Source organism: Littorina saxatilis, linkage group LG3, assembly GCF_037325665.1.
Source record: "Littorina saxatilis isolate snail1 linkage group LG3, US_GU_Lsax_2.0, whole genome shotgun sequence".
NCBI lineage: Eukaryota > Metazoa > Mollusca > Gastropoda > Littorinimorpha > Littorinidae > Littorina > Littorina saxatilis.
The window spans coordinates 65,905,678-65,931,574 of record NC_090247.1 but is presented as its reverse complement, the minus strand read 5'-3'; the positions used below and the strand labels follow the sequence as shown (position 1 = coordinate 65,931,574).

The window sequence follows — 25,897 nt, the reverse complement described above, 5'->3', positions numbered from 1 at the left end:
GATTCAGACCTGCAGGTGTCAGCAGAACTTGCTAACTTCTAAGTGTACATGTGGCTACTTCTAAGTGCTGTGGCTACTTCGAAGTGCTGTGGCTACTTCGAAGTGCTGTGGCTACTTTTAAGTGCTGTGGCTACTTCGATGTGCTGTGGCTACTTCTAAGTGCTGTAGCTACTTCGATGTGCTGTGGCTACTTCGAAGTGCTGTGGCTACTTCGAAGTGCTGTGGCTACTTCGAAGTGCTGTGGCTACTTCGAAGTGCTGTGGTTACTTCAAAGTGCTGTGGCTACTTCTAAGTGCTGTGGCTACTTCGAAGTGCTGTGGCTACTTCGAAGTGCTGTGGCTACTTCGAAGTGCTATCACTATAATTTCCGGATCCCTCTGTAGTTGATAATGATAGTATGCATTGATTTTTGTTTAGCCATTGTACTTTGAAGCAGCTGTAAAGCTTTGCTATCATGTTTCTAAATGCAGTTGTGTGTGATTGGGAAATACATTGTGGGCATGATTCATACAACTAAAAATATTTGTGGCTTGCCCTTTGAAATCATGGTCCTGGGTTAATCTGGGTGTCATGAAATGAACATGAATGTACATGTATTTTGTAAATTGTCTGTACAGTGGAACCCCCTTTTAAGTTTTCCAAATATCTGATCAAATCAGGTCTTCAAAAGGAGGAGGTCTTAAAATGGGGATTATATTTGAAGAGGTTTTGAACAGAAAATCTGAAAAAAACAAAGTCATAAAAGGGGGGGGGGGGGGGGGGGTTCTGTTATTTACGCATACTTTTTTGATAAGACACATTGTTCTGACCCCTGGCCGGTAATATCTTATAGTTTTGACATGCGGCAACAATATTTTGCGACAAGGACATTTTGACTGATTTATATATTTTAAATCCGGGCCAACTGACCGATTGCCCTCTGTGTCTAGGAACAACACTGGCCAAGATAGTATAAGTATTGTGCAAGTACTTGACATGAAACCATCCCCGTTGCAGCTGACAAAGCGTTCCGTGACATGAAGGTGACCAAAGCCAGCCAGTCCATCATCGTCAGCGGGGAGTCTGGAGCCGGGAAGACGGAGAGTACCAAGTACATCCTTCGCTATTTGACCGAGAACTGGGGCAGCAACAGCGGGCCCATTGAGCAGCGTATTCTCGAGTGTGAGTCCTGACAAATGTCTTTCTTTTGAGCCCAGTATCTGTGCATTTGTTTTTGAGTCACTTGAGAAAAAGTGACTCTATGTAATCGGTCAGTGTTAGTCTGTCCGGCCGGCCGTCCGGCCGGCCGTCCGGCCGTAGACACCACCTTAACGTTGGACTTTTCTCGGAAACTATCAAAGCGATCGGGCTCATATTTTGTTTAGTCGTGACCTCCAATGACCTCTACACTTTAACGATGGTTTCGTTGACCTTTGACCTTTTTCAAGGTCACAGGTCAGCGTCAAAGGAAAAATTAGACATTTTATATCTTTGACAAAGTTCATCGGATGTGATTGAAACTTTGTAGGATTATTCTTTACATCAAAGTATTTACATCTGTAGCCTTTTACGAACGTTATCAGAAAAACAAGGGAGATAACTAGCCTTTTCTGTTCGGCAACACACAACTTAACGTTGGGCTTTTCTCGGAAACTATAAAAGTGACCGGGCTCAAATTTTATGTGAACGTGACTCATTGTGTTGTGAATAGCAATTTCTTCCTGTCCATCTGATGCCTCATATAATATTCAGAACTGCGAAAGTGACTCGATCGAGCGTTTGCTCTTCTTGTTTATCTGAGTTTTATTCTAGTGTTTGAGTTAACCAGAAACGTCTGGTAGAGTCGAATATGTCTGTAACGACCACCTGAGGAACCGACCAAAAGTGGTCGTTTTAGAAAGGGGGGATTATAGAGATAAAAACAACAACTCGTCAGCCATCCTATGGGGTAGCCGTAATACTGGGCAGGTGGCTGTTGTCGCCAATGCAGGTTTGACTCTACATTTATTCTATCCATTAAAATCTGAAATTATATTTTGAATCTATCAATCTAACCAGTTTTGATTACATGTATGTTCTTGTGTTATGAGTGTTTAAAAGTAAGGCTGTTTGGTGTAACTATGTTGGAGCAGCGCTGGGTTTTATGGAAGCCATTCTTTCCATATTGGTTCTCAAAATTCCCAGCACAATCACGTATGTACTGATCTTTCTTGTCTTCTATTTTACGCAGGCAGAGTTATTTCTTTTGGCTTGTTATCTTGACAAATATTGCTGGAGCTTGACATCTTTATATTTGTTGTTTGTGAACAGCCAATCCTTTGCTAGAGGCCTTTGGAAATGCCAAGACTGTGAGGAACAACAACAGCAGTCGCTTTGGCAAATTTGTGGAGATCCATTTTGACAACAAGGTGAGTCGGAAAGAACTGCAGGGATGTAATTAGGGAAGCTGTTCTTTTTTCCATATACATGTACAGTGGAATCCAGCTATAACGAACCTGGGTATAAAGAAATCCCTCTTTTAACAAACTGCCATTGATTTCCCGGCAGACAGCCTTCTATTTCTTACTTGTTACTTTCCGGCTACATCGAACCTTTTGAACTCATTTGCATAACGAACCCCTCTTTTTACAAACATGTTTTCATCGCCCCAGAGCCGTTTTGTCTCTAAAAGTCACAAGGCTACAACGAACTGATGTCAATAATTGTCTCCAAAGACAAAAATACACAAACACAAGTGCACATCGCGTGATGAGCGAACTCTGAACAAACAGCGGGAGGTGCACGGAACAGCCACCGCCGCTGTGTTTTCACTATTTCAATCAGCTGCTGAGCTATGACTGTACTGAGCTATGACTGCCACAGAAGCACGTGTGGCTGCCAATACCCTACGTCGCTACTTGCAGGCAAAGTGCAGCGATGTCTGTGACTTGGATATGATCTCCAAATTGGAGTGTACAGTGGAGAAGTGTGCCAGTTCTGAGCAGTGTAACTTATATTTGCAACTTTCACCGTTCATGGCTTTATTTTCGTGTTTGTGCGAGGATTTACGAAGGAGCGGAAGCACTAATCACATGACGTCATCAATACTTGTGCTTTCGAGTAACAAGAGTTACCTCCCTTGCACTGAAATTGTTGCATCGATTTCGGCGAAAATCCGGCTCTCAACACAAATATAAGGGTGCATGTAGCATGAATCAGGCTTACTTCACAGGCATGTCCAATACTTCACTTTGAAGATAGATTTAGTTAGTCTAGATGGGGTTTTCAGGGGTTTTCGGAGGTTTTTTTTGACGGACACGGAGATTGATCAGAATGTACATGTACATGCTTTTACACGACTTTTTAAATTTTACTTTTAAAATTGTGACAGTAAAGTGAACATTTGAACTATGCCTCTCTCTATGGATTATATTATCAAGCTGTTGAAAACATGCAGAGATTGTACTCTCCAAGGAAAGATCGATGGGACGATCATTTGAAGGTGAGTGGGAAAACTTGTCTTAAGGCCATTTAGGGTGGAAAACTCTACAGGGAATTGCTGATAGAACAAACTAAAATGTATCTACCTTTAGATTCGTTGTACCCGAACTCCACTGTAGTAGTACTGTATTGTGTCAGGCTTCAATAAATCTGTTTTATTTTTGATTTGTCTGCTTGGTTCCCACCAAGTTGGTAACTGTTTGATGCACACTGGTCACTTGTAACTTTCAATGTTGCCAGATTTATTTGTCTGCAATATTCCAATGTTATTTGGCAGTCCATGGCCACACTTTTCACATCCAATTTGAGAAAAGTTTGGCAAAGTTTTGAGGGATTTGAAATACGTTTTGGTGTTTCGCAGATGCCAAAGGATATCCTTGCATAATTGCAGGGGTGGGATTTCTTCCGTCCCTGACGGATTTCCGTCCCAGGAAGAATGGCATTTTTTTTTTTATACCTTTTTTTGTTAATCCCTGGCAGCTGCTGTTTACACTCCGTTCTGTGAACAGGTCAACTACCTTTCACCAGTGACATGTGGGGACCAGCAATGACATGTCATCCTGGCGAATGTGGCATCTTAGTTGCTATCTATTTGAAAACTCTGCTCACCCACAACTTTATATACCTCTCTTGCAGGGATTCAGAGACCTTCAGTGGTGTGGTAGAAAAAAATTGCATTCCTGATCTGTGAACCAATGGTATTTACCTTCTGATGCATCGAGTCCTTTATGTGACAGGGAGACTACCGTCGCCCTTCACAGCAGACTCTGCAGAGTTGTTTGCCTTAGAAGTTGCAAGCAAATAGCTCGCAAGGCAACGCCTGTGGATTGTAGAGTTCTGTTTGTGATGAGGTCTGGCGGCTTTTGTCTCTCTGTATGTTCATGGATTCCTTTGCGAATGCATAACAGTTTTTATAGGGCTTAGAAATAAGCTCTAAAATTCTCAATCCTGTTTGATTGGACTTCGCCTCCAAAGGTGATTGTGGTGTTTCGGCACTCGGTTACATTTAGAAAGCTTGCAAGTGAAACACACTTAATTTAAACATATTTCTCTTTTAATTCAAGCTATGATTCAACAATAATGTTTGAATATAACTCCTGAAATGATGAATTGAAAAGCAGCATCAGAAGACTTAGCAAGGCATATAACTCTGGCGGTTTCTGTTTTTGCTATGCTATGCTAAATTTCTATTTTTGTCCCCAGAATAAGAATCCATTTGGGACATGAGGTGGTTGTACGCTAAGAGCTCTGTTTTTGTCTAAACCTTCTTCTTTTATAACCTGAGCAGTTAGCCCTTTTGAAGGAGTTTAATTGGAAGGTTTCCGCCAGTTATCTCTCTGAGGTTTTGGGTGCTTAGAGAGTACCGTGCCCCTTGCGGGGGCATAAAACATCGAGGTCACAAGCAGGGTCAAGGGGAAGGTCGGCTGGGCGGACAGGAGTATGACGGCTTACTAGTGCCAAAACCTGGTGTTACCCATTATCACGTGATAATTACTAATTAACGCTGTCAGTTACTCATTTTCACGGGAAAATTACTAATTTTTAGTTTGGCACCAGCAATCTGTCAGGAAGTGAGCCAAAACTAAAAATTAGTAATTAACAGGTGAAAGTTAGTAATTTTTCCGGGAAAATTAGTAATTTAAATTGTGAAACTGAAAACTTTTCATATAAACTGCTATATTATTGTGGTGTGAATTTTGTTACAGAACATGGTGTGCGGAGGCTTCATCTCTCACTACCTGCTGGAGAAATCTCGTATCTGCACCCAGAGCAAGGATGAGCGTAACTACCACATCTTCTACCGGCTGTGCGCCGGTGCTCCCGAGGAACTCAGGAAGAAGCTCAAACTGGCCCCTCCTGACCAGTTCCAAGTTAGGATCCACCTTTCTTTTTCTTTTTTTAAAGCAGTTATTTGACTGATCCAACTTTTTTTTCTTAAGTACAAATTCTATTTTTTGGAAACAAAAACTTTTTGTTTCCTTTCTACTTGATGTCTCTTTTTCTGAAGAAAAAAACACAAAACAGGGAGAATATGAAAAGTTAAAGACAAATAAGAAGGAAATGTTACACTGTCAGAAGAAAGTGTTGTAGTATTGTTGTTGATGTTAAAAAAAGTCCTTCTTTTTGTAATGGTGGAACGATGTTGTATTGATGTTCATGTTGTTTCTAATCTCCCTCAAATGGACTCACTTTTCTCTTGTTAAAATTTAACAGTGGAGACTTCTATAGGAGTATAAATGTTACATGTATCATCTTTTTCGTTACAAAAGAGTTGCGTTAATGGTTTATGTGAAAATTTTGTTCAGATTTTTCTTTCTTTAGCTCCTTTGGTTTTGATTTGTTTGATATTTGATATTTGAGTTGTTTCTTTTTATTTTGATTTGACAATAAGTATAGATAGAAAGGGAGAGAAATTCAAGTAAAAAAGAAAGGTGGAAGGAGGCCAAGATCATGGTTAAGAATTGAAGAAAAAACATGAAATGTCTGCAAAATGTTAATTGTATTTCAACTAAGAGGGAATATATGCCTGCAATCAAACTTCTGTTGTTTAATGAGATCTTCGTTATGTAATTATTGGTGTGCTCGATGGTTGCACAGTGCTTGCTTTTTGTGTTTGGGCTTTTGCTGTTTTGTTTCTTTCAATTTTGCTCATTTTACTTTAACTTTTTACATTACTTTGTTTGCAGCAGTTGGTTTGAATTCTGTTCTGTTGCGAAAAGGTTTCAACAAGCATAAAAATCGTATCGATTTTCTTTCTTTTAATTTTTCATATTTTGAGATGAACAGAATGCTTTGTATATATTTTAAGATTATGAGAAAACTGAACAGAAATTTCTGAAAGAAGTAGTAGCTTAAAGTTAGAGCTGTATTCTAGCTTGAGTTTCTTTTCAATTACAAGCTGGAATTGTTTAGTCACTAGTGTGAAATGTGTAAGTGAATTTCATCTTTCACAGCTGTGCAGGTGTTGATTCATGGTTTCATTCCAGGTGCTGGAGCATGAAGACTGACTTTGTCAGGCTGTCATTACGCCTAAACATCTCTTGAGTGGCCGCTTCAAAATTTGATCTGACCTTAAAATCTTCTCCATCCATACCCCTACTCTCTCTCCCAGGGTCCTATGCTGCGTGAATCTCCTTGAATCTCTTTAACCCAGAAACAAATAAACTGCCAACGTTCCAAAATTCAGAATTAAAAAAAAAGAAAGCTATGTAATTGGAATGTTACATTTATAACAAAATAAAACGTTACGTTCACCGATCTTCGACCCAGCGGTCTTTCAAGTGGACAGACAGACAAACAATCTTGAATCTCTTTAAAGGTCCTTGTCTACATTTTTATACCGAAATCGCCATTTGACCATTAAAATACAGAGTCTATTATCTACAAATATCAACAATACACTCCCCTTCGATCAGGAAGGACGAAGCCAGTGTAGCCGTTTGAAAATTCATTGTTGTATTCCAGCATGGTACTCATAGTAGGATATCCTTATTTGGAAAATGCCAAGCGCAAAACTCCTCTCTAATCCCGTGCATTTTGTGCGATTAAAAAAAGCGTGGACAGCGCTCCAGTGTCAAACTGTTGCTGCACTTGTTTGGGCGTGGCTATAAGCATAGTGACATGAATTTGATTGGTCAGTATTTTTAGGCAAAGCACATGTTCTCAGCAAACAGAAAACAAAATATTGGAAGCGTGAGTCACGCTACCCAAAAATAAAATCTTTTTTTTTTCTATAACTTTTTTCCCCATGGTTCATTCATCATCTGACATAACTTTTTAGCGAAATCTAACCATAAGCTAATTGAAAAAAAGCAAAAATGTAGACGACCACCTTTAAATTCCCAAGAGTCATTTGCGAGACCCTTGAATCTCCTTTGATGTCTGTAAAACTGTCACTGCCATTTCCACTTTCTTGAAAGCTCTTCAAAAAAATAAATCAGAAGAAACAGCTATGGTTCTTTGTGTGGAGAAAAGGTGCTCTGAGTGTGATTATGTTTCTGGATGTGTTCAAAATTGATTGTAAGTCACAGACACCAGAATGAAGGGACCTTGTATGATTTAAGCCAAAGCTTTGTAGTTGGGTGATAAGTCACGTCAAGTTTTCCTCGAAATGAGGGAAACACTCGCTGAAATCTCCTTGAAATTTATTTTAAATTTTGGTGTATGAACCCTCCCCTCTCAGTCAGCAATCACTCTTACTGTTTGGCCACTCAGGTGTGTTCAGGTGTGATGAAGACAGAGCAAGTCTGAAAGGGCTGGGGATGATTGTACATGTCATTCTTAGAGTGGTGGTTGTGTACGTGTTGTGTTGTGTTCTCTTGTGTGTAGTATTTGCGGAAGGGCAACACACAGTTCTTTTGCTCTCGCCAAACGGAGAAAGCGCTGAACCAAAATAGGAAAAGCCAACAGGTGAGTGCATCTGCTTGAGTGCTCGGCTTGCATAGTTTGCATGTGTTTTTTGTCTCCCTTGAAATCCCCCCCAAAACCCCTCACCACCCACAAAACAGATTATCCAGAATGATCAAAACAAAACAAAAACACAACAGAAAGCAGTTTTGGTAAATTCTTCATCACATTTTTGGCAGCCTGTCGCTGACTTGTTCAGGATGGTTATATATAAGACAAGTAAGGAATGACGGTACGTGATGTACTGTGTATAATGTCATGATGGAACGTACATCATTATCCAGAATGAATCAGATTTGATCAGAAGAGTGCCATTTTTCTTTGTACAATGTGTGAAAGAAATTTTAGAAATACGAGAGTATGTGATTTAATTTCTGACAAACAAGTTGGCATGTTTTGTATTTCAGCTTTAACTGAAAATTCACCCCAACTCACCCCATCTATTCTGCCCAAAAACCATATAAAAAAATCTGTTATAAAAAAAAACCAGTTTTGAAAATGTGTGTGCCGTTTTAGCAAATTTTAAGACTCATGGTAAAAACAGTTCCAATGTTTTCAAATAAGTAAATGTCAATAAAGCTATTTGTCACCATTTTGCATGAAGAAATTGGGGTGTTAACCTGCCTGCTGGCACAACCTTCCTTGACAATTTGTAAAAAAAACATGTTAAAAAGCATGTGAATGTGATATGACGTTCTGTTCAAATTAATTGTTTGAAAGTTGCACTGCATGGATATTAACAATTCTTTAGCTTAAAACAAGAAAGAAAAAAAAAGAGAAGAAACCAACGACAAGAAATACACATGCAGTTGGATTGAGCAAACAGTAAGGCCAAAAAAAAAAAATTGTCTGTTTAGGGTAACCCGACCGACCCTATCGATTTGGCGCCGACCCAAAAACTTTTTTTTGATTTCAAAAAAAAAAAAGAAAAAAAAAGAGGTAAAAATGCTAAAAAGAGACATTTGGCGTTTCTTTCTCTCCCTTTCTCTCTGTTTTATTTATACGTTAGTTTTGAAACATGTATTCATCAAATATAAGAAGTGAATGTTCAGCCAACATAGCATTTACACACACACACAAAAAAAAAAAAAAAAAAAAAAACCCTACCTACCCTACTTTTTTTGGTCATGTTACCCTAAACAGACAATTTTTTTTGGGGGGCCTAATCCTTAAAACAAAATGTTCGACAGTTTTTCTTTTGGATTTAAACATGTTTTTCCTTTTCCCAAAACTATGTGGCTGTGATTTGGTGAGTTGTTTATTTATGACTGCCGTTTTGCTTTGTCTGTACATTTTTATTGAGAAGTTTTCTGTAGAATGAGAATTTTTGAACTACTAAGTCTGCCGCTGGTTGTGGGTTGTGTGTGTGTGTGTGTGTGTGTGTGTGTGTGTGTGTGTGTGTGTGGGTGGGTGGGTGTGTGTGTGGGTGTGTGTGTGTGTGTGTGTGTGTGTGCGTGGGTGTGTGTGTGTGTGTGTGGGTGGGTGGGTGGGTGGGTGTGTGTGTGTGTCTGTGTGTGTGGGTGTGTGTGCGTGGGTGTGTGCGTGCATGCGTGCGTGTGTTTTGCACATACATTTTGCTAATAGTTTTCTTCCTCTATGGTCACAAAGGTCAACAATGAAAATTTATCTTGGCAAAGGGAAACACTAACATCTTTTTTCCCCCTAAAAAGAAAAGAAGAAAGAGTACCGGTAATGCCGGTAGAATTCATACCGTGTTCTTGTACGTTTTCCTTCCAACTCTTGGTTTCTTGATGAAAAAATTATGTGTTTTTTTTTAACAGAAACGCTTTTGCACCTAGATTCTACCCTTTAAAATTAGAAAATCAACAAATAAAAAGTTGAAAAATAATTAGATACAAATAATAATGAAACAAGAATCTCATCCGAGTCCACTGTGATTCACCCCAATTTTTATCTTTACGTTATAGCCCCTGGAGTGACCCCATACTAAAAATGGTCCCCAGGAAAACCCAGAGGCATAAAATCAAGATTGTTGTTGTCCTGTCTATTGTACAGAAGTGTTGTCTACTTTGCATGTCACTGAGTCGATGTTTGTTTGTGTTCACTTTTTTCTATTACTTGCACTTTGCTGTTGTGGGTGAAAGTTTAGCTGTAAATTATGCTGTGGAATGTTGTGAATGTACTGTGCTGCGTAGACACTGCATGTTCAGAACACGCTTTGAATTCTGTACTGTGATCAGGTGTTAAAGGAATGAGGGCAAAGCGCCTGCATGGAGTTCGTAATTTATGCAAAAGTTTGATGTTCAAATGTTCTTCATGCTTCAGTAAAGCAGCATGGAAGCAGCGGCAAAGGTATCGCCTTGGCAACCAATTTTATCACAGAAGCAAGGACACGTTTTTTTCAACACTGGAATTAAAAGTTTTACTAAAACTCTTGTTTCTCTTACTCAGAAAAAAGACTCGTTCACAATGGAATGAAAGAGGGATTTAAGGACAATAAACTCTAAACAAAATAGACACCTGAAGTAGAAAATGTGTGTGTTGAAAACTAAAATCAAACCAAAGTTACTGGTATTTATCAACACAAGACGTAACTTACAAGTAAATAGATACATCCGCATAGATTCTCAGTCATAGTTTCTTCAATATGTTTTAGTTACGAGACTGCCAACGTTCCAAAATTAAGATGAAAAAAACAAGCATGGTAGGTTATAAGAACGTTTAATTTTGACAAAACATAATATATGTACAGTGATACCTGCGATGAAAGGCACCCCCCGCGGGTTAGGGGGAAGAATTTACCCGATGCTCCCCAGCATGTCGTAAGAGGCGACTAACGGATTCTGTTTCTCCTTTTACCCTTGTTAAGTGTTTCTTGTATAGAATATAGTCAATGTTTGTAAAGATTTTAGTCAAGCAGTATGTAAGAAATGTTAAGTCCTTTGTACTGGAAACTTGCATTCTCCCAGTAAGGTAATACATTGTACTACGTTGCAAGCCCCTGGAGCAATTTTTTGAGTCACTTGAGAAAAAGTGACTCTATGTAATCGGTCAGTGTTAGTCTGTCCGTCCGGCCGGCCGGCCGTCCGGCCGGCCGTCTGTAGACACCACCTTAACGTTGGACTTTTCTCGGAAACTATCAAAGCGATCGGGCTCATATTTTGTTTAGTCGTGACCTCCAATGACCTCTACACTTTAACGATGGTTTCGTTGACCTTTGACCTTTTTCAAGGTCACAGGTCAGCGTCAAAGGAAAAATTAGACATTTTATATCTTTGACAAAGTTCATCGGATGTGATTGAAACTTTGTAGGATTATTCTTTACATCAAAGTATTTACATCTGTAGCCTTTTACGAACGTTATCAGAAAAACAAGGGAGATAACTACCCTTTTCTGTTCGGCAACACACAACTTAACGTTGGGCTTTTCTCGGAAACTATAAAAGTGACCGGGCTCAAATTTTATGTGAACGTGACTCCCAGTGACCTCTACACTTTGACGTCTGCTTTGGTGACCTTTGACCTTTTTCAAGGTCACAGGTATGTCTTGAAGGAAAAAAATTGAAATATCATATCTCTGAAACTATTCATCGGATTTGATTCAAACTTTATAGGATTATTCTTTACATCAAATTATTTACATCTGTATTGTGTTGTGAATAGCAATTTCTTCCTGTCCATCTGATGCCTCATATAATATTCAGAACTGCGAAAGTGACTCGATCGAGCGTTTGCTCTTCTTGTTGATTAGTGCTTTTGTGAACAAGAAACAATTGACAAGTGGCTCTATCCCCTCTTCCCCCTTTCCCCGTCGCGATATAACCCTTCGTGGTTGAAAACGCCGTTAAACACCAAATAAAGAAAAAGAAATATATGTACAGTGATACCTGCGATGAAAGGACACCCTTTGGACCAGTTAAACGTGTCCCTACATTGCAGGTGGCCTGTCATGACAGGTATATTTTGGTAGAGATAATAGACAAAGGGACGCCAGAAGGTGTCCTTTTAAGCAAGGTGTCCTCTCATTGGAGGGGCCACACATCGCAGGTACCACTGTATTATATATATCGTATTGTTTTGTCAGAATTAAACGTTCCTATAATAAACCTTGCTTGTTTTGTGGTTCACAACTTCAGCATGTTCTCCCACTGTCCCTCGCAGTACCTGAAGCTGGGCAGCCTGAACGACCCTGTGCTGGACGATGTGCGTGACTTCAGAGTGTGCGATGAAGCCATGACTAAGATGGGGATCAGCGACGCTGACAAGTCCGGCATTTTCATGTTGGTCGCCGCTGTCCTCCATCTTGGAAACATCACCTTTGAGGAGAACACTGAGGACACCAAAGGTCAGCTTGGAGATACTGTGAAACCTCTCTTTTTACACCTTCAACAATCTGAGGAAATCAGGTCTTAAAAAGGAGGGAGTTTTAAATCTTAAAAAGGAGGGAGTTTTAAAATGGGGGTACATTAACACAGGTTAAGAACAGAAGATCTGAAAAATCAAGGTCTTAAAATGGGGGAAGTCTTATTTTGGATTGTCTTAAAAGCGGGTTTCTACTGTACAGCGATACCTCTCTTTCAAGACCAACTAAAATCTCAGAAATGTAGGTCTTGATGATAGGCGATACCGGTACATGCACAGCCTGACGATCACCTTGTGATTGATTTTCAATTACCCAACTCTCGTCTATACGATTCTTGGCATGTCATCATATTATTCAAAATTCTATATCATAAAGTCAATACGATTGATTTCTCCCAATTGTTTATCTAATTTGTTCACATTTGTTTCAACACACTCAGAAAATATCAGAGGCAAAATATTAGCAAAATCTATTTTTGGGGGTCAATCAGTGTCTGATGTCTTTCAATAGGCAATTGATATAAGCCTTCGGTTGAGTTTGTGTCTCTATTGTTTTTCCTGTTTATTGTATCATGTTCAAATTGAATAAAATCTTGTTTAATTAGTTAAATCATACACCTGCTGCATGTGTGTCCAGGTGGGTGCAAGGTGCTGCCATCTGCGGAGGACTCGCTGTCAGCATCGGCAGGTTTGCTGGGCGTGGATCGCGAAGAACTACGCGACTCGCTCGTCTCTCGCGTCATGCAGGCTACACGTGGCGGTGTCAAGGGAACTGCTATCAAGTAGGTCTTCTCTGCATGTCGTCCCTGCCTTTCACAGACCTCGTATCTTAATTTTTGAGGTTTTGGAACTAAAACAATAGTTAGCTCCCTTATATGTTTGCCCATGTGGTGAGAAAAGCTCCAACTGCTTTCTAAATTGAGGAAAAGCTCTTGCGAAAAACTTTTTATTTTTCACTTAGTTTCAAGGGAGCCCAAAAAAACAATGCTTTAGTTAAACATACGAGGTTTTCGTGCCACACATGAACGGAAACTATGTCATGACATGAAAGATACAATGTTGCCGCTGTTGTATTAGCTTACAAATATTTCAACCCATGAATTGAAGTTATATTTTCAAATGTGATCTCCCATCTGTGTTGCAGAGTTTCTCTGAGGCAGCCAGCGCATGTATGACCATTTTTACACTGCCATTCAGGCAGCCATATGCCGCTTTCAGGGGCTTTTTTCTATTGTTATCTCCCATGTGTGTTGCAGAGTTCCCCTGAAACCCTCTGAGGCAGCCAGCGCGAGAGACGCCTTGGCCAAGGCGGTGTACGGCCGCATGTTTGACTTCATCGTGGAGTCCGTCAACAAGGGCATTCCCTTCAACGCCTCCACATCCTTCATCGGCATCCTGGATATTGCTGGATTCGGTGAGTTGTCTGTCACAAGTGTAACATGGAACTTTCAAAAATTATCTCTTAAAATGGAGTTTTTACAACTGTAAGTTGCAAACCCCCCCAAAATCGGATCTTAAAATGGAGTTTTTGAGTCACTTGAGAAAAAGTGACTCTATGTAATCAGTCAGTGTTAGTCTGTCCGGCCGGCCGTCCGGCCGGCCGTCCGTAGACACCACCTTAACGTTGGACTTTTCTCGGAAACTATCAAAGCGATCGGGCTCATATTTTGTTTAGTCGTGACCTCCAATGACCTCTACACTTTAACGATGGTTTCGTTGACCTTTGACCTTTTTCAAGGTCACAGGTCAGCGTCAAAGGAAAAATTAGACATTTTATATCTTTGACAAAGTTCATCGGATGTGATTGAAACTTTGTAGGATTATTCTTTACATCAAAGTATTTACATCTGTAGCCTTTTACGAACGTTATCAGAAAAACAAGGGAGATAACTAGCCTTTTCTGTTCGGCAACACACAACTTAACGTTGGGCTTTTCTCGGAAACTATAAAAGTGACCGGGCTCAAATTTTATGTGAACGTGACTCATTGTGTTGTGAATAGCAATTTCTTCCTGTCCATCTGATGCCTCATATAATATTCAGAACTGCGAAAGTGACTCGATCGAGCGTTTGCTCTTCTTGTTACAACTGTAAGTTGGAACCCCCTAAAAATCGGATCTTAAAATGGAGTTTTTACAACTGTAAGTTGGAACCCCTAAAAATTGGATCTTAAAATGGAGTTTTTACAACTGTAAGTTGCAAACCCCCCCAAAATCGGATCTTAAAATGGAGTTTTTACAACTCTAAGGTGGATCCCCCCAAAAATCGGATCTTAAAAGAGAGCGACGTCTTAAGTCAGAGGTACATTTACAGATGTTATGAACAGGAAATCTGAGAAAACAGGGTAAAAAGAGGGAGTCTTAAATTGGGGGGGCCTCCACTGTATCAGGGATAAGATGAAAATTCAAATAATTTAAAAAAATTCCTTATCTTCCGTCCATTTCAAAATCCGCTAGGTGGACATACTACTAAAAATCACAACTTTTGACAGAAAGTGCCATGAAATTGATTCTGTGCTGTTAGATGTGTGTGTATTTAGTGCAGTGTTATTCCTGTGTGTCTGTGTTTGGGTGGCTCATATTTTTGAAGTAAAGGATGTTTTGCATCGGGTGTTTGTGCAGAATACTTCCAGGTGAACAGCTTTGAGCAGTTCTGCATCAACTACTGCAACGAAAAACTCCAGCAGTTCTTCAACGAGCGCATCCTGAAGGAGGTATGTCGTTTGTCTGTCTGTGTGTCCGTTGGTTTGTCCAATTCTATGTCTGAGTGGTTGCCTCTTTGTCTGCCTGTCTGTGTGTCCGTTGGTTTGTCCAATTCTATGTTTGAGTGGTTGCCTCTTTGTCTGCCTGTCTGTGTGTCCGTTGGTTTGTCCAATTCTATGTTTGAGTGGTTGCCTCTTTCAGACCTGTTTACACTACACATTGAGCGTAGTAAACTACGATTTTGGTCCCCAAACTACGCAACTACGCATGCTTGTCTTATACTACGCAAACGTTTCGTTTCGACTACACATTTTGACATTTTGAATACGCAAAAACGCGAGCGAGTTCCGATCCATAATTTGTACTAACCGGTTGTGTACTGCGTGCAAAACATGCCCGGCGCCCGCGAGAGTAGCGTAGTCAGTTGGTCTTGCTGCTGTTATTACAACTATCGCGGGCGTTTCAGCACATACTTTTCTGAACGCGGTCACTTCGTAGCTCATTCTTTCTGGAGGGAAAAAAATGGCTACAGCGACGAACACGGATTCAGAAGACTTTGGCGATCAACTGCCACGGAGCAAAAAAAAGAAGCTTGGTCAAACTCCCAGCAAGGCTTTTCTGCCAAAGTACTATGAGGAGCATCCATGCCTATATAGTTTCGTGGAGAAAAGGGAAGCATTTTGCCCACTGCACTGGTGCAACACGGCTTTTTCAGAGAAGCACAGTGGGCTTTACGACCGTGTAACCGCCACAAGAAAAGCACTTCTCATGAGGAATTCGAGAAATCCCGACCAAAGCAGAGGAAAATTTGGACTGTTTTGTGAATAAACCCGTGCCAGGGAAAGAAGACCAAGACAAGCTCACTTTTGAGAGATCGGTAACCAGAGCAGAGGCAATGACCTGCCATATTATTATTATTGCCGACGCAAACCTGTTCTGTTTATATCATATGCAAATTTGCCTTCATGTTCATACACATACTCCCACTGTCCCAGTCCCTACTTCTTGTGACTTGATGTTCTCAGATTGTCACAGGTCTTGAATAGGGGGTCCCACTGTATATGAACTGCATACCCCTCAACATAGCTTTTTTTTAACAAATGCATGGGTGAAACTTTTCCGCCTTAGGGCGGAAATCCGCCAAATGAAATTGGTCAAATAAAGAATTCCTTATATTTTAAAAATCTGTAAAAAAAAAAAAAACATTTCGCCGGCGATCCGATCTGTATTTTCTCTAACACAGTGACCGGACATCGCTGAATCTTTGTTTCCCTGAGCGCGCGAATTATCGGACTACAGCTTGGCATTTGTTATCATTGTTTACTGTGCAAATTTGTGTGTTTGAGATACCAGGAAAGGCCTACTTTTACCCTTAAAAAGCCTGATTTTTCGTTTTCTTCCGGGGGGGCTTCGCCCCCCTGGGCCCCCTAAGAGGGCGTTGCCCCTGCACTCCACCAGGGCGTGGGCGGCCCCTGGACCCCGGCCTCATTTTCCTTATTTTTAATTCTGATCAGTTTCACCCAAGCAAATGCTCCAAACTAGTTAATAATTTTTTTCTTAACAAATAAACTTAATGCTTGGCTTGTATTTTTGTGGGGGCTTTGTTTGTATTTGTATGAGGAGTATTGTTCACATTGTAATAGTTTTGTTTGGAGTGTTGAGTGTTTGTTTTAGTACGGTATAAGTAACTGTTCTGTTTTGCGGTTTGGGTTGATCAAATTGAAATACTACACATTCACCTGCCAAACTACACATTTGCCTTATTTTCACACCCAAAACTACACATGGTACATTTCAGGGGTAGGCAGGTCTGCTCTTTGTCTGCCTGTCTGTGTGTCCGTTGGTTTGTCCAATTCTATGTCTGAGTGGTTGCCTCTTTGTCTGCCTGTCTGTGTGTCCAAGTGTGTGTGTGTGTGTGTGTGTGGTGGTAGTTTGTGTGTGTCTGTGTGTCCAAGTGTGTGTGTGTGTGTGTGTGTGGTGGTAGTTTGTGTGTGTGTGTGTGTGTGTGTGTGTGTGTGTGTGGTGGTAGTTTGTGTATGTCTGTTTTTGTCTGTGCATATCTGTCTGGCTGTGTAAGTCTGCGTTTTCGTTAATTCTTTGCCACGTAAACATTTTGTATCGCAAAGTACGACATGACGAAAAAAGACCTAAACCTCTAGTAATTGCTTTTCAGTGCGTACGTTTTCAGAGAGACAGCACTCTATGTTGAATATGCCCTTAGTGGTTAACATTTAGTTTATTGAAGTCAAGGAGATTCTTTAAACAGTTGAGCATATTGCATTAACACTTTTCACCCCACCTATGTTGACCAAGGTTTTTTTTAGCCGAGACCAGCTGTGCTGCAGCAGGTCACTAAGAATTGTAGTAACTGTGTAGTAACTGTGCATAAACACGCTGGAATGCAGGCGTTAGATTGACTTTACAGGAAGCGACTGAAGCTAACAGTCTGAGCGGATATGGACCGTACCTGGTCAGATAGAGCCATATGAGTGGGTACGGATATCCGTACCTGGGAGACAATGAGTTAAAGACATAAAGGATGATATTTACACAAGAGCTGTCAAGGAAGTTACTACTGGTTGCCTTATTTTCAGGAACAAGCACTGTATGAGAAGGAAGGACTGAACGTCAAACGCATTGAGTGGGTGGACAACCAGGACTGCATTGGTGAGTTCTCTTCTTCACATTTACCGCCTTGAATAAATCTTGTTGACCTTTTGAAAAGAAAAGAGCGTCAGGGAACATCTTTTTTACTCCTTGAAAAGAAATGAGCGCCAGTTTTTTTTCTATTTGAAGAGTTCTTCAAGACTAACCAAGAAAAACAAAACAAAGAACAAGACATTGGAAATGTATATGCTAACATCAAACATAATAAGCTTCACGTTGTAATTGTTCTGTGCGTCTAATTCTTACAGAGCTGGTGGAAGCGAAAGGAAACGGAATCTTCTCCCTTCTTGACGAGGAGAGCAAGCTGCCGACGCCCAAGCCGGAACACTTCACCAGCGAAGTACACGGTCGCAACAAGAACCACTTCAGGCTCAGCGTAAGCAACCTACTCCTGATATAGCCCTGTGGAAATGACATCACAGACTGAAAGAAGAGTGTGATGACAAAGATTATGTGGGGCTAAACCTGTATATTTCAGCCTTGTGGAAGTGACGTCACATATTGAAAGGAGAGTAAAAGTGTTGAGATTGATTCAGTGTGACGACTAGGCTAAACATCTGCAGGAGGGAGGACGGAAAGAGAGCAAAAGTGTTGAGATTGATTCAATGTGACGACTAGACTAAACATCTGCAGGAGGAAGGACGGAAAGGGAGTGGGTGTGAGAGGAAGACAGGCTGAGGAATTCTCCTTGGATCCGTGAATTTTAGACGAAACCTCTAGCCTGTAAAAGGGATGGATTGGAAAAGTGTGTGAAAGAAAGTAACTAAAAGCCTGCTGACTTCAAAAGTATGTACATGCCCACGTCGTTGCTTTTGGCCTGTGAGATCTGAAGAGATGCCATGTAGACTTTGTTTTTGTTATTCTTCTGAATTTGTCTAAACCATCCCATATCTTCCTTTCAAGGGCATCTTTTTGTCTTTTTCTGTGTGTTGATATTTGATGTCTCTTTTAAAGCTGAGAAGAAAAAAATAAACTATAAAGGAATTACGGAAAAATACGACAAGCAGTGGATGCAAGGATTGTGAACTGAAGTTGATAATGCATGCTAGTATTGCACTGTCATTAGTTTCGGTAAGCTGCAGAAGGAGATATGTTCTTTCGACATTTTTCTTACCTTGAAAATGTTTGTGTGTACAGCATCCTCGCAAGTCCAAACTGAAGACTCACCGAGATGTGAGAGATGACGAGGGATTCCTCATCAGGCATTTTGCTGGTGCCGTCTGCTATCACACAGTGAGTTTTTCTCTTTTCCTTTCTTGCTGAGTCGTCAGGTTATCTTCAGAAACAAAGTTTCTTGTCTTGGTCCCTAATTCTTTTAGAGTTTTATTTATCTGTGCATGTTACAATAATGAGTGAAAATTATGAATATTATCCAGTTATAGTTGCAATTAATTATTTGGGCATGTTTCCGTTCTAACATAAATCTCTTGTATCACATGCTTTCAGGGTTTCTCTGTTACTTTTCTATTTTTTCATCCCTGTTTTTTAATATTTTTATTTTGTCGTGTGCATGTGGTTTTTTTTACTCATTTACAGACTTTTAGTATCTGAATTCTGATGCATGTTTTGAATCAGCAGCAAAACCTGTTATTTCCACAGCCAAAGATAGTGAAGTTGTTCCTGAACTATGATAATGACGATAATAATAAAGATATTTATAAGAAGCAAATCCTTATTTATGTGTAAGCACTTTACAGTACTGAAAGAACAAAATACACTCACAAAAAAACGTACACAAATTAAAAATTGTGTACGCAAGGCAAATTCAATGTACATCGAAAATTCTTCTGCTCCTATCAGGTCCAGTTCCTGGAGAAGAACAACGACGCGCTGCACGCCTCGCTGGAGTTCCTGATCCAGGACAGCAAGAACCCGCTGCTGCAGCGGCTCTTCACGGGCGAGAAGGCCCCCACCGCCAAGACGGCCGGCAAACTCATCTTCATCAGCGTTGGATCCAAGTTCCGCAAGCAGCTTGACGTTCTGATGGAGAAACTTGCAGCCACTGTAAGTCACCTTTCTTCTCTTTGGGATGATGATTATGTTTGCAGCAATAGAACTACACGAGCGCGAGAGAGAGAGGGAGAGAAAAAAAATTGTATTCCAGAGTAATTTTAGCGTGACTTCTCAGTGTCATCGATGCCCCTTAGGGAGCCTGCAAAATTAGGCTTGTTGGCTTTTTTTTGTTTTTGTTTTTGCATTGGATGAAACAAACAGCAAAAGGAGAGTGTTGTATTTGATGATAAAGGTGTTGTCCTTAATTCAGAGAGCAGTAACACACACAAAATGCGCACAGTTGCAGTGATTGTTTACATTGATGTAGCTAAAAGGTACACTTTGAAATAGAATATAAAAGATCAGTTACCATCTGTTTCTTTCTTGGACTGTAAACTTTCCCCCGATCTTTCTTCAGCATATTGGGTAGCAGCACACCTATCTTTCCTGGCAAATTCTATGGCTCACTGTATGATTGATACATTGAAATGTTACAGGGCACCAACTTCATTCGCTGCATCAAGCCCAACTTGAAGATGGTGGACCATCTGTTCGAAGGTGCCAACATCCTCAGCCAGCTCCAGTGTGCAGGTGTGTGTTAATTAAAAAAGATATAATTATGCAAGGTGTGGTTAACAATTGCAATTGCCACAGCGAGCATGGGAAAGTGTAAATTTGTTCAATCTTGTAACAGGGTTGGGCTCATTGCTTCTTCTTCTTCAGCGTTCGATGATGGTTGTGTCTATATATTCGTTGGCCTGTGTTGTTCACAAAGTGGGCTGTGTTTTGGGCTCAATGCAAAGTGTGGGTAATGAACCGTCGTTGTATTCATTTGTGTTGAACAGGTATGGTGTCTGTGCTGGAGTTGATGCAGCAAGGCTACTCGTCGCGCCCCCAGTTCTCCGAGCTCTAATGATAAAGTATACTTGTGATTGTGTTGAACAGGTATGGTGTCTGTGCTGGAGTTGATGCAGCAGGGCTACCCGTCTCGCACCCAGTTCTCCGAGCTCTAATGATAAAGTATACTTGTGATTGTGTTGAACAGGTATGGTGTCTGTGCTGGAGTTGATGCAGCAAGGCTACCCGTCGCGCACCCAGTTCTCCGAGCTCTACAACATGTACAAGAGGTACCTGCCTCCAGAGCTCTCCCGTCTCGACCCGCGGCTTTTCTGCAAGGTGACCTTGATAGTACCGTGGGATGCCCTCTTTTTCAGACATCCCGTGCATTCACTCACATTGCAAATCATCACTTTAGTGACAAAAATGGGATAAATTTCACAAAATAAACATCATGCAGATATTCTGGGGTGTTCAAAGTACCTAAATATGCTGAAAACCCAAATCACGTCATGGGACGATTTTGGATCTCCCCTTAAGAATCTGTTTTTTTTGTCAGATTTTTTCTTCATAACATCTGTAAATTTACCACTGGTTTAAACTTAGACTTGGACCGGCACGGTTGGCCTAGTGGTAAGGCGTCCGCCCCGTGATCGGCCGGTCGTGGGTTCGAACCCCGGCCGGGTCATACCTAAGACTTTAAAATTGGCAATCTAGTGGCTGCTCCGCCTGGCGTCTGGCATTATGGGGTTAGTGCTAGGACTGGTTGGTCCGGTGTCAGAATAATGTGACTGGGTGAGACACGAAGCCTGTGCTGCGACTTCTGTCTTGTGTGGCGCACGTTAAATGTCAAAGCAGCACCACCCTGATATGGCCCTTCGTGGTCTGCTGGGCGTTAAGCAAACAAACAAACAAACAAACAAACAAAAAACTTAGACTTTCTCTTTTTTTAAGACCTCCTGATTTCAGACTTCTCCCGTTTAAGACCCTGACTTCTCAGAATTTCTGTTCATAACATCTGTACATTTACCTTTGGGTAAAATTATAGTTCTTAGATCTTTTGGAATGATGTTTGCCAAAAGAGAAACTCTGGAAATATCTGTGTCAGGTGTGTATGGGTTGTGAAAGAGTGAATACTCTTGATATAGGCAAACTTCTCCATGTGACTTTATAGGGGTGTATCTGAAACACATGGACAAGGAGTATGTGTGGAAAGTTTGCCTCAATAAAGGAAGATTAAATTACATATTCCTACTCCGAATCACATGTAGCATTGACACAATCGGAGATGCTAGGTTCTGTACAGGCTAACCGTCTAAGGGAAGCAACCCCAACCACAAAAGTGTAAACGTAGCCATGGTAATGCCCATACACCCGGGGAGTTACCTCCCCTCGTGCATGCCACGTCACCACTGCTACTGAACACGTGGTTCCTATCATTCGACCTTACAGCTTTCGAGGGAGCAGGTTGTTGTATTTTTTTGGGCTCCCCTGTGGCTGCGCTGTTGGTGTTGTTTTGACACCCACCGGCCACGTTACCGTCTATCTTGCCTCCTGCTTCGTAGTTGGTGAGCTCTTTCCATTTTGGTCATTATTTTGACAGGGAATTTGTTGTAGTTGCTGATTTTCGTCCGTGTTTGGACCTGTGATATTTCAGTGACTACTGTTGGCCGCCATTTTTGTTGTCAGCATGAGTTGACAGATTTTTGTGGCTAGGCCATGTATTTTGGAGGTAAACGTAATTTTACCTTCTTACTTGCTTTCTGCTTTGTTTAGCTGGTAAGCTTGTTCCTTCTTGTCTTTAGTTTGACAGGAATTTACCTATAGTTGCTGACTTTTTTGTCCGTTTGGACTCCTAAATGCGTTTCAGTAACTTATCTTGTGGCCGCCACGTTCGGTTGCTCAGCTTTCCTGACAGCTTATTTATGTGGCTAGGCCTATGTTATGGTGAGGTTCTCCTTACTTTACCTGCGTTTTTGCCTTCTGCTTTGTTAGTTGGTAAGCCATTTCATATTTCGTCATTTCTTTGACAGGAATTTTTGTTATTGCTTAATTTTCGTCCGTTTTGGACTTCTAAATTTTGTCCAGTAACTTATCGCTTGGCCGCCATTTTGTGTATCAGCGTCGCTGACAGTGGTTTACTTGGCTAGGCTTTAGCAGGTATCTACCAGTCCGTAGGACTTGTCGTGGTTTCGGATTTAACATGTTTTTTATGTTTTGTTCGTTACTCTTTCTGCCTCGAACAAACACTTTGTGGGGCAGTCATATACTGTTGTACGTCCTGTTTCTTCTCCTCGCCTTCTCTGCCGTTAGCAGATCAGGTGTTGCAGGTGTCTGCGTTATCTTTGTGAAGAAATTGTCGCGTGCCAAGCCTGCGTCTTCCGTTGGTCCCGCTGTCTGTGGGCGACGTCACCTTGTTGGCTTCTTTGACGCTTCCGGCCGAGACGTTGTCTAGGGCGGATGTTTTGCTTCTTCGTCTTCTACCGCTGTGGTTGGCGATTCAAGTAAGTCGAGCTGGTCCACAGGCCCTCGTGAGGCCGTCGGACAGTCCCTGCTGGGACACAGCTCTTTTCGGCGGGTTCACGACCCGCAAACCCCTGTTCAGTCGCACCCTGGCTTCACTGATGACCATTGTGTGGCTGAGCAATGGCGGCAGTTGGTTCCGGCTACTTCTCCGACGTACGCACCCGCTGGGGTCGTTTCCGGAGTTGTCTAGCCGTTTCCGACTGCTGCGCTTCCGGCACTCGCCGGAAGCATAGGTCCCCCGATGTACGCACCCGCTGTGGTCGTTTCCGGGGTTGACCAGGTCCCCCGATGTGCGCACCCGCTGTGGTCGTTTCCGGGGTTGACCGGACGTTGCCCCCCGGGCATTCGTCCTCTGTTCAGTCGCACCCTGGCTTCCTCGAAGACCATTGTGTGGCGGAGCAGTGGCGGTAGCCGTTTCCGGCGCTGCGCTTCCGGCACTCGCTGGAAGCATAGGTCCTCTGACGTACGCACCCGCTGTGGTCGTTTCCGGGGTTGACCGGACGTTGCCCCCCGGGCATTCGTCCTCTGTTCAGTCACACCCTGGCTTCCTCGAAGACCATTGTGTGGCGGAGCAATGGCGGTAGCCGTTTCTGGCGCTGCGCTTCCGGCACTCGCTGGAAGCATAGGTCCTCTGACGTACGCACCCGCTGTGGTCGTTTCCGGGGTTGACCGGACGTTGCCTTTAGGGCATTCGGGCTTCCGGCCTCCGTCCTCGCATTCGGCGCTTCCGCTTTTCGCGGTCTCGTCTGGTGCTTTCCGGCTCCGCCCGGATTTACTGCTCCTTTCGCTTCCACTTCCTTCAGGATGTCGGTAGCTGAGGAGCAACGCCAGCCCTTCGGGCAGGTGTTGTCTTAGCCCTGGCCGATGTAGTCAGCGTTTCAACCTTCGGTTGTCGCGTCGACTGCCGTTCCGGTGCCGGCGGCTGCAGACTTGCCGTCTTCTCTCTCTTAGCCTGGTCAAGGCATGAGTTAGGACGACGTCGGGGGGGGGACGGATTTCCGGTTTTCCGGTTATGCCGTTTCACCGGCCTTCCACCAGTACGTGGACTTCGGGTTTTTTCGCTGGTTGTGTCGGACATTCAGTCTGTCGTCAGCGATTCCACACGTGCTGGTTATCGGGAAAAAGGCTTAACGCTGTCCTCTTAGCTGCGGCAGAGGTCACGTCGAAGTTTTTTCCCGGACGGGGCTTCGGCCTCCTACACTTCCTGTCTGGAAGCATAGGTTCTCCATCACAAGCGCACGTTGTGGCTTGTCTGGGGTTGATCGAGGACTGGCCTACGGGCGTTCGGGTTCCGGCCCCAGTCCTCTTCTGTTCTGTCTCACTCTTGTTCCGTCGTGGGCATTTGTGTTTCACAGGGCGGCAGCCGTTGTCGGCGTGGCGTTTCCGGTTTTACTGGAAGCATAAGTCCTCCATTTCAAGTACACTTTGCGGTTTTGACTGGAGTTGACAGAGGACTGGCCTACGGGCGTTTGGGCTTCCGGCCTCAGTCTACTCTATGCAACTTTCGCTTCCGTTTTTTGCGGTTTTGTCTGCTGCATTTCCGGCTCTGTTCGGATACACTTCTCCTCTTCCTGACACTCCTTCGGAGGTCGGGGGGTGAGGAACAGCGGCTGGCCTACGGGCATTTAGGCTTTCAGCCTCAGCCGGGGCAGTCTTCACTTTACCTGTTGGGTGTTGAGTTTACTGCCTATTCAGTTCGGGTGGCCCTGGACGTTTCCCCTATTCACGACCGTCATTAGGGGGATGAGTCAGGTCTTTTTCCGGTTGGATGGTTTTCCGGTTTCCGGTCATCTCATTCATCAGTTTACCACCAGCAACTGTGACTTCGGTTGCGTTCGTAGCTGAGCTATTCTGGTTTTCAGTCTTTGGTCAGCAATCGAACACGTTCTGGATTTCCGTCGAAGCTCGGAGCTTCGGCTCAGGATTTCCCGTTGGGTGCATCGACATTGGTGGCTTCCTTGTTGGTTGACTTTGTTGTCGATGTCGGACTTCCGTTCCGTGAAGATAGGATGTTTTCCTACTTCCGGTTCCTTAGTCACCTCTTGTAGGTACCACGGTTTGCAGGTTTTGGCTAGGCCATCTCCTCCCGAAAGTGGTATCTCTAGTGTTTTGGTTCTGCCGCTGTTTCTACTATGGTTCAGTTCCGGAACATGCTCAGCCTTGACTGGCCTCGGCTACACGGGCTTCACCTTCTGTTCCTTCTTGCTTATTCAGCCTTTGGAACTTGCCTCCTTTCTCTACTCTGTTGGCCAGCCCTTGCTAGGGTGAGCATGGAGCAGATGAGGCTGCCCTTCCTTCACTACGCTCGTACGGCGGGTGTCGGAGGGACTCGTTTCTTTCGCATTCTCAGTTCCCTGAACAGTCAAAGAGAGTTGCTTAAACTTTGCCTGCAGTAGAGATTCAGTCGAGTAGAGATCAGCAGGTCTCTGACTGCTTTACAAGGGTTGAAGGAAGGTAAGGCTAGCATACTCAGAAACATGCTTAGCAGAAGCATGCTCATTCCTCTGGTTAAGCTAAGCTGGCAGCCTATAGGCAGCCTTGGCTGGGCAACAGCCATTCCACGTTGCGGCGATGGTGGTTGTTGCCTTCCCGTTTCTTGTGGCTTCGGACTTCGTCTTTTCTTTCCTTTGTTCTCTCTTTTTAAGAGATTGGATAGGACGATTTTCGTTTGGGTGGGGTTCTCTGGATTCAGGTTACCCCTGTTTGGCCACAAACGTTTGGACTTTGGTCCTTGTTGTCTTTCATCGAGTCGGACTCTGTCTTTCTCTAGTGATCAGACGCGTTCTGGTGTTTCGTCCAAACTTAAGGTACGCTTGAGTTGGCCTCGGAGGTAACATTCAGATTTTCCTGAGGGGGCATTGTCTTGGACAATGGATGTTTGAGGAGTAGTTCTTTGTGGCTTTCCTCCTCTCTCTCAGGTTTTGGCTACTCTTCTCCTTCGGGCAGAGGTTTAGCTAAGGTTTGGTTCCTGTGACTTCAGTCTTG

At 42.6% G+C, this 25,897-nt stretch overlaps 1 protein-coding gene across 5 annotated transcripts in view; it reads left to right on the top strand.

The window, feature by feature from the left end:
• The window catches only part of LOC138962969 (unconventional myosin-VI-like), a 69,729-nt gene that overhangs the window by 19,675 nt on the left and 24,157 nt on the right, over positions 1-25,897 (top strand). For 4 of the 5 annotated variants that reach the window (XM_070334938.1, XM_070334935.1, XM_070334936.1 and 1 more), the window contains 14 exons: positions 997-1,161; positions 2,290-2,387; positions 5,166-5,330; positions 7,789-7,869; positions 11,989-12,172; positions 12,827-12,971; positions 13,446-13,603; positions 14,810-14,901; positions 17,485-17,557; positions 17,806-17,933; positions 18,695-18,790; positions 19,358-19,561; positions 20,047-20,140; positions 20,595-20,725. In XM_070334938.1, the coding sequence (XP_070191039.1) occupies positions 997-1,161; positions 2,290-2,387; positions 5,166-5,330; positions 7,789-7,869; positions 11,989-12,172; positions 12,827-12,971; positions 13,446-13,603; positions 14,810-14,901; positions 17,485-17,557; positions 17,806-17,933; positions 18,695-18,790; positions 19,358-19,561; positions 20,047-20,140; positions 20,595-20,725 (1,814 nt within the window). The remainder of the gene's footprint in view (positions 1-996; positions 1,162-2,289; positions 2,388-5,165; positions 5,331-7,788; positions 7,870-11,988; positions 12,173-12,826; positions 12,972-13,445; positions 13,604-14,809; positions 14,902-17,484; positions 17,558-17,805; positions 17,934-18,694; positions 18,791-19,357; positions 19,562-20,046; positions 20,141-20,594; positions 20,726-25,897) is intronic. The other variant, XM_070334937.1, reaches the window with a different exon arrangement.